An 8360-nucleotide genomic window follows, 5' to 3' on the forward strand; every position below is an offset into this window, starting at 1 on the left:
CGTGGATCTTTGCTACTGATGGATTCATTCTAGATGTAGAGTTGTGTAAGAAGAGATGTAAAATGGGTTCTTCTATATTATAGCGCAACATAATTGGAGTTGGAAGCTTCACAATTGAAATGTAAAAATCCCACCATTTTACTCTTCGATTCTTTTCGTTATGCTTCCATATCGTCCACATGTGCAGTCTCAGTGATGGCCGAATTCCTATGCAAGGAGCACGTGCTTCTTGCATTCTCTATGCTTTAAAACTTGCAAGCACGGCTCTGACAGGCTAGATCTCTTGCTAAATGAAGCTTAAGTGTTTCTTCCATGCTGTAGAGGCCAAATTGCCTATGTTTTCAGCTTGGTAGAGCGCTCAGTTTGAACCAGGAGTGTAACTATGCCGCGGGACTGAACTATCAATCTTTAGGAGCAAAACCCCTCCCTGTAAACAGGAAGCCATAAGGCAGGAAAGCTGCTTGCTTTTAAAGAAACAAATGCTAAACTCACACAAAAATTAGACACAATATCAAAAATATAAATTTCTTCATTTTAGCCCTTAGTAACATAGTATCATAGATTTAAAGTTGAAGGAAGACTTTAAGTCCATCTAGTTCAATCCATATCCTAACCTAACCCGCCCTAACATGTTGATCCAGAGGAAGGCAAAAAAAAACATGTGGCTAACAGCAAGCTCCACATTGGGGAAAAAATTCCTTCCTGACTCCACATACGGCAATCAGACTAGTTCCCTGGATCAACGCCCTATCAAGGAATCTAGTATATATAACCTGTAACATTATACTTTTCAAGAAAGGTAGCCAGTCCCTTCTTAAATTTTAGTAATGAATCACTCATTACAACATCATACAGAGAGTTCCATAGTCTCACTGCTCTTACAGTAAAGAATACGCGTCTGTTATTAAGATTAAACCTCCTTTCCTCCAGACATTATACATTAACATAAGATCACCCCTTAGTCTTCTTTTTTCCAAACTAAATAGCCCCAAGTGTAATAACCTATCTTGGTATTGCAGACCCCCCAGTCCTCTAATAACCGTGGTCACTCTTCTCTGCACCTGCTCCAGTTCAGCTATGTCTTTCTTATACACCGGAGACCAGAACTGTGCACAGTATTCTAAGTGTGGTTCTCGGCGGGCACACTGCGCATGTGCCTACAATTTTCTTCCTTGAAGAAGATGCCGAGGGCCGGGAGATATCACCGGGGGATGCAGGAGATGCAGGAGGTGCCGGAGGTACCGGGAAGGGGCTCGGGGGACCCCATTTCTCTTTTGACTGATGTGCTAGATCATGGCAGAGGAGAGAGAAATAAATAGCAAATCTGCCTTTTTTTTTTGCGGTCGCCGTTATTCCGTGTATAACGATGATCGCAACACTGGGGACAATAAAAACCGATACGAATTATGTTCTCCGGGGTCTTGGCTACTCCCAGTAGCCGAGACCCCAGAGAATTTCCGATGCTGGGGGGCGCTATACCCTTATTTCTCTGCGCCTTTAAAAAGCGGCGCTGAGGAATAAGTACCCTTAACTGCCGTGTTAAAAGGCGTATTGGCGGTTGTTAAGGGATTAAATGTGTTCTGGTTTTCGTAAAATATTGCCCCCAAGTGAAGATTAGTTTAGAAAAAAAAGCTATGCTTTACTCACCCTCCCTGGTTTCATCTCTGAGTCTCTGCCGCTGCTCCAATCTCTGTTGTTTGTCTGCAGCACTGTCAACATGAGTCAGCAGAAATGCTGCAGTAAAACCGGAGATGGAGATTATAGCACAATTTGATTTTTTTACACTGTACTACGCATGGAGATAGCCATTTACTGATAATGGAAAACCCCTTTAGTCTCCTCCCTCATCTCCCATTCTGCCACATATGACAGTTGTAACTAAGAATTGTACAGTATAAATGTAAATCTTCTCAATGTGTCTCAAGAAGTCAACAATGTATCCATACCTACTTGTGATAATCCTGAGTCTGGCTGGTAAAGCCTCACCCTCACTCATTCAAAATATGGATCAATTTGTGACAAAATAATCCTGTTTTTCTCACAAGACTGTTTGAAGACCCTACACAAAATCCTGCAGGCTGACAATCAGTGGTGACACATTTATTTTCTCTTTAGTTCTATCTTTTGTTTCTAGATTCATTGCTCCCTTAGGATACTGCCTATTACTGCTTTGATCTTTCTTTTTATTTCCGCCAGGACTCCCCCATTCACATCAGAAGATGACGCATCAATGTTGGACCGGTCACCCTTCCCTTCTCCTGCACCCAGAACTAATCTGAACTCCCAGAAAACTCCTATGGCTCAGAAGCAAGTTGAAGACATCAGCGATGATGACTGGTCAGATGAATCGGATATCTCTCCTGGAAAACCTAGCCCCAGAGTGGTCAGCTTTACAAAAGACAAAGCAAGTAAAGGTTAGAGTTTCGCAAATAAATATAATGTTAATAAGTAGCATGCAAGAATGAAAGAAAAAATTGAAATTATTTATTTCAACACTTTAGTTTAGCCTATTAACCATTTATAATGAACAGTCAATGTCTCCTCCAAGATAAGATGTAAAAAGAAGGATTGAATATATTGGTTTTCAACTTATGCTATCTTTTGCTCTTCTAAATCAGAAGCTCTGTCCTAATTGTAAAAAAATACTTAATTGAGCCATCTGAGCTTACATCTACTTAGGGCAGCTCCTTCCTCTCACATATGACCATCAGTTCTAAGTACTACACAGCTCTCTCGATGGCGCCAACATCAGGTGGAGACTTCATACAGCAGCTATTGGATCTAATTGTTATTTTCCCATGAAGGTTCCTTCCTCTGTAAATGCCCAAGAAGTTTCTCGCTGCACATTATCAATAGGTTAGAAGGAGTTTTTGTCTAGTCTCCACGCTGCCGACAGGATTTAAGACATATATCCCAGTGTAGTAAAATGATTGGTTTATTTGGACGCATTTCGAAGTACAAGGTTACATGTGGTTTTCCTGAAGAAGTAACCTTGTACTTCGAAACACGTCGAAATAAACCAATCATTTTACTACACTGGGATATATGTCTTTAATCCTGTCAGCAGTGCAGAGACTATCCACAAACTCCTTCTAACCTATTCATGTCTGATGGTCACTGGCTGACCCGTGGATCTGCTGCAGCCGATATTGCACTATATGTTGTTCTTTTCGGATTAAATGGGAGTTTAATCTGAGCGTAAAGCTCACTATATTTCTCAGATAAGACCCTATTTTGCGCTGATCTTTCCTACAGTTTAACTTGGATATCGTTGCACAATATGGAACATTCTATGGATTTTATCATGTGCTTGCTTCCAAGGTTAAAGATAGTATAAAGGCAACCAACATGGTTTATATGTGGCCACTTTAGAGAATGGGTCCAGCCCTGATTGGACCTCTCCCCTTTGCCATTAAGTGTTACTAGATTCCCCCTTAAGATGAACTGCATTCTTTGTAAATGAGGATGTGATTAATTGTCCCTTGGTTAGGGATATAATGGAGAGGAAAACATGACTTTATTGGGTGTTCATTGTTATCATTACTGTTGAGTTCCTCCTCTTCCTTGAACACCATTGATTGCTATGCATTAATATGCGCTCAGTATGTGATTTTGTCTGTGACTTCTACTGTAAAGTAATAACGTGCTCTAATATTCAATGTATATGGTGTTTTCCACATTTAGGGTCTGCGGTCCAATCTATGGCTCGAAGTCTAGAGAAACAACTGTCAAAGCCAAGGGAGAAACCATTTGGTGGAGTAGAAACTCTTTCCTCTACTTTAAAATCCACAAATGCATCTGAAATAAGAAAATCTCAGGTAAACAATAAAATAGGCATCTATTAGTAGGATACGTGGTCTAGACATGGATTTAGGCTGGGCTTCATTTTTGCATGATGTATGAGACTAAAGACTCATTCAGACGTTGGTTGCAAATTGGTCCGAGATCAGACTGCAATGCACGGAATGGCAGTGGCTCTCCCGAATGAAGTAGGAAAGCCTTGTAGAAATACATGATGCTGTCATGCTCGGCCAGTACGTGCATTAGCGGTACGATCTCGGACCTATTTGCATAGACGTCTGAATGAGCCTTTACTCATCTACTACTATTATAGATGTGTTATTTTGCTGCAAAAAAAACAGCTCAATATCAGATCTGTTGCATTTGATTTGGTGACTTATATTGAGGTCAGTGGGGGCAAAGTCATGTTTGCCGTGTGATCTGCAGCCAAAAAGCCAACAGGTTTGGCTAACGCTACATGGCAAAAAGTGATAGATGACATGAACATGATATGTCTTAATTTTCTTTTTTTTTAACATTTCCTGTGGTCCCACTATAGGACTTGACCATGCAATCACTCGATCTTTTCTATAATACACTGCAAAACTTCTGTATTGCAGTGTATTATGCCTGTTAGTGAAATAACAAGCATCCTATAAGGTCCTAATTTTTGGCAAATCCTAATTCGAGTTCAAATGTAGCCGGAGAGATTTTGTTCCAGATTACCATAAAAATCCGTCACTACCTAGAGATTTATTGCAGAGTGCTGATAGGGTAACATAATGACTCCCCTCTTTAAGGAGCAAAACAAACACCATGGTAGATATTCACTGCTGAATCTAATGGGATGAAACGACTAAATGATGCATCCGCCATTGCTGTAAATTTACAGTGCACAGGGCAAGGTGTTAAAAGGGACTTCCTTTGAACATGGTTTTATAGATAAGATATATGTTTTAGAATCTACATGAAAATGTAAATAATTTCCTATCTAATTTACTGATCTGAGTCTAAGCTATGTCCTATATTATAGTAAAGGCTTCTGAGCTGTTATTCTAGTGTTCATAATCCTACATTGACTCTCTAATTGACTTGCAAATGACATTTTGTTCATGTATTTTTTAGTCATGGGATGACAGTGACTCTGAAATTTCATCTTTGGAAGAAATTACAGACAATCAAGACCAAATTCCCAGAAAGCCTCAGCCTGCATTACGTCAAAGTGCAGAATCCACAGGCTCACATGGAACCAGCATCTGGAGCTCCACAAGTGCCAAGGGATGGTAACCCTGAGGCCTTGACCGTCGTCAAATCTATGACAAAGTGGACTCAGGGGTCAGGAAGGGTCCTAATATGCAATATTTCTATCCAGCAGAAACTTAAAAGCTTAAAGAGGTTTTCTCAAGAAAGACATTTATCACTTATCCACAGGAGAGGTCATAAATGTCTGATCCTTGGTGGCCTCACCTCTGAGACCCCACCACTGATCATGAGAATGTGGTTGGGATTGAATAGAACACCATGGTTCTGTGTGACTGCTGCTCCATTCATTGTCCATGGGACTGATATAACCAAATACAGTGCAAATTGGAGCCGATTCAATGAGAAATGAAATGATAGAACATAATTACAATGTTACCTTTTTGTAGCTTTTACCATTTTATTATTACTTACAATATAATTTAAGTCTCACTCTAAAAAATAGAATAATGAAGTAATAAAAGCTGAATAACAATCTTTTCTTATTAAACCAGATGTAATCAAACATAGAAATTCATTATTTGCACAGCTGCAATCAAAAGTATACAACCCCCAGTGTAAATAATGTTTATTAGAAAAATTTCCAAGCTTTCTGCTCTTTGCAGTAAACCAATTGGACAAGAACAATATAAATAAGCTGAACACAACTAATATAACAAGCGGTTTATCCATATTCAACACAAAATGCCTCTTACACGGACTACCGCAGTCTCAGAATTATTGAATTATTCCATCCTCAAATCGTCTTTAGTATTTAATAGAGCCCCACCAGCTGTTATAACCTGCTGCAAGCATAATTCATAGTCAGACATCAGCTTCTGTCAGCAGAAGAGGAATTTTAGCCAATTGCTCACGGGCAGTGTCTTCCAGTTCACTAATATTCTTAGTCTATCAAGAGAGTTTTCCAAAAAGGTAAGAGAAGCGATCACTTCTTTGCACAAACGAGGACATGTTACAAGAAGAAGACACAAAGGCATTGACTGCTCAAGTTGAAAGTTAAAGGTCCACTAGCTACACTACCTGGACATGGTAGAAAGAGATAGCTATGACCGGATGCCACCAGATTTCTGAGAAGGCAGGTGTTCAAAAACTTTTGAGTGTCTGCTAAGGAGCCGCACCAAGATTTGGTGGCAGCAAACACTGATTTTTCACAGTACGGCACATATAAATCGCTGAAGCTCTCTCTACATGAACAACGAGATATACACCTGTGCTGAGTCAAAAACACAAGAAAACTGTATAAATTATCCTGATAAATAAGCCACATATGTTTTGGGATTCTATTTAGTGACACAATGAAACAAAACAGGAAATTTTCAGCAGATGACAACCCATGCAGAAGCACAGGAGTCCAAAAATGTTGGGGGCCCACTGTCATCATTAAATCAGTTTCTTAATATCAATTGCCTATTAAAGTTTGAACTAATACACTTCATAAATTACTAAAGGATTGTTAAAGAAAAATAAGTAGGTGTTTTATGTTAACCAATGGAATAAGAGGGTGCCCTTATACAGTCTTTACATGGGAAAACTCTACTCTCTGTGTTTGGAACAGCAGTATATCTGGAGGAGGAACAATGAAACATACACTTTAAAGACACCATGCCTACAATGAAGCATGGTGGTGGATTGATTATGATTACAGTGGTGCAAGATAGATTCAATCAAGAAGCAGAAAGTACTAGGTTAAAACATAATACCTTATTTAAGGAAGCTGAAGCTTGGACATCATTGAATCTGCCAATTGACGGTCAAGTCCTGCAGACGACACAGCATAAAGCTACAAAAAAGGGAGAAGGCGGCCCTAAAGGTAGGGGGCAAAGGATTGGACACCTCATGACATCAACCTGCGCCTGTCCCTAAACTCCCCTACCGCTCTATGCGGGTTCTTGCCCCCGCCGCCATCACATGCCTAGTCCCTGGTTGTCTCCTCAATGTACCCTGGCTAGTGCACTGACCGACAAGGACACTAGCCTCACCACTGCAGATGGTAAAACACAAGAAAGTAGACAAACATGGGTCAGACAAAGAAAAAGGGACAATATACTCAGCTTCAGGCTCTGCTGCCAAGCCCCACAGCAGCATAGAAAACAGCACCCGGTATCTGAACTCCCACGGATGCAGCAAAACCACTGACACAGGGGCGCTCCTCATTCCAGGCTGGTCTGCATAGAATAACTCTATTACCGACGATCAGCTGATGTGTCATGTGACTATTTAAAGGATGGTGGGAGTGGTAACAAACCAATATCAGCTGTCCATCCTAAAAGCGGCTGCCAGCAATAGACTGACATTAACACTTGCTGGACCAAAAGTAAAAAACATTTAAATTACAGCAGAGCCAGAGCTGCCACAAATCACATTATAATGAATCGTGACAGAAGGTTTGAGAGTGGCCGACACAGTCTACTTACTTGAACCCAATAGAAAAACTTTGATGGGATTTGTAGAAGGCGGTTGTAACTCCAAGAATATTAGTGAACTGCAGGACATTGCCCTGGAAAAATGGGTGAAGATTCTTCAGGAAATCTGAAAGAAGCTGATGTCTGGTCTGTCTATACATCTCTTTTATAGCAGGTCATAACAGCCAGAAAGGCTTTACTGAGTGCTATAGGTGCTTGTTATCAAGGGGTAAAACAAGCGTCTGTATGTATCTGGTGCGCTCTGTACTTTTAAGTTCAAGTTATTTGCTGCAATAAATACTCTTTTCTCATTTTTTACAAATGTATTTAGAGAGTTTATATTAAAAATATGTTTTGTTAAAAAAATATACTTGAATGTTCGTTATTGTATTTATAAATACATGGCTAAAGGCCTGGAATCATGCAAACAACATAATTATGGTCAGAGATACTCTCTATGCGATATCAATAACATAAGAAAAAGAAATTAACCCCTTAGTGACAGAGCCAATTTGGTACTTAATGACCGAGACAATTTTTACAATTCTGACCACTGTCATTTTAAGAGGTTATAACTCTGGAACGCTTTATCGGATCCCGCTGATTCTGAGATTGTTTTTTTGTGACATATTGTACTTCAAGTTAGTGGTAACATTTCTTCGATATTACTTGCGATTATTTATGAAAAAAATAGAAATATGGCGAAAATTTTTAAAATTTTGCAATTTTCAAACTTTGTATTTTTATGCCCTTATCAGAGAGATATGTCACGAATAATAGTTAATAAATAACATTTCCCACATGTCTACTTTACATCAGCACAATTTTGGAAACAAAATTTTTTTTTGTTAGGGAGTTATAAGGGTTAAAAGTTGACCAGCAATTTCTCATTTTTACAACACCATCTTTTTTTTAGGG

General features: G+C 39.5%; 1 protein-coding gene across 3 annotated transcripts in view; it reads left to right on the forward strand.

The window, feature by feature from the left end:
* The window catches only part of DZIP1L (DAZ interacting zinc finger protein 1 like), a 125909-nt gene extending 118108 nt beyond the window's left edge, over nucleotides 1–7801 (forward strand). For 2 of the 3 annotated variants that reach the window (XM_077291296.1, XM_077291294.1), the window contains exons 14-16: nucleotides 2197–2414; nucleotides 3685–3818; nucleotides 4906–5201. In XM_077291296.1, coding sequence (XP_077147411.1) covers nucleotides 2197–2414; nucleotides 3685–3818; nucleotides 4906–5067 — 514 coding nt within the window. In that variant the 3' untranslated portion in view covers nucleotides 5068–5201. Of the gene's footprint in view, nucleotides 1–2196; nucleotides 2415–3684; nucleotides 3819–4905 lie in introns of all 3 variants that reach the window. The other variant, XM_077291295.1, reaches the window with a different exon arrangement.
* Nucleotides 7802–8360: the final 559 nt, after the last annotated feature.

This window comes from Ranitomeya variabilis, chromosome 2 (assembly GCF_051348905.1).
Source record: "Ranitomeya variabilis isolate aRanVar5 chromosome 2, aRanVar5.hap1, whole genome shotgun sequence".
NCBI lineage: Eukaryota > Metazoa > Chordata > Amphibia > Anura > Dendrobatidae > Ranitomeya > Ranitomeya variabilis.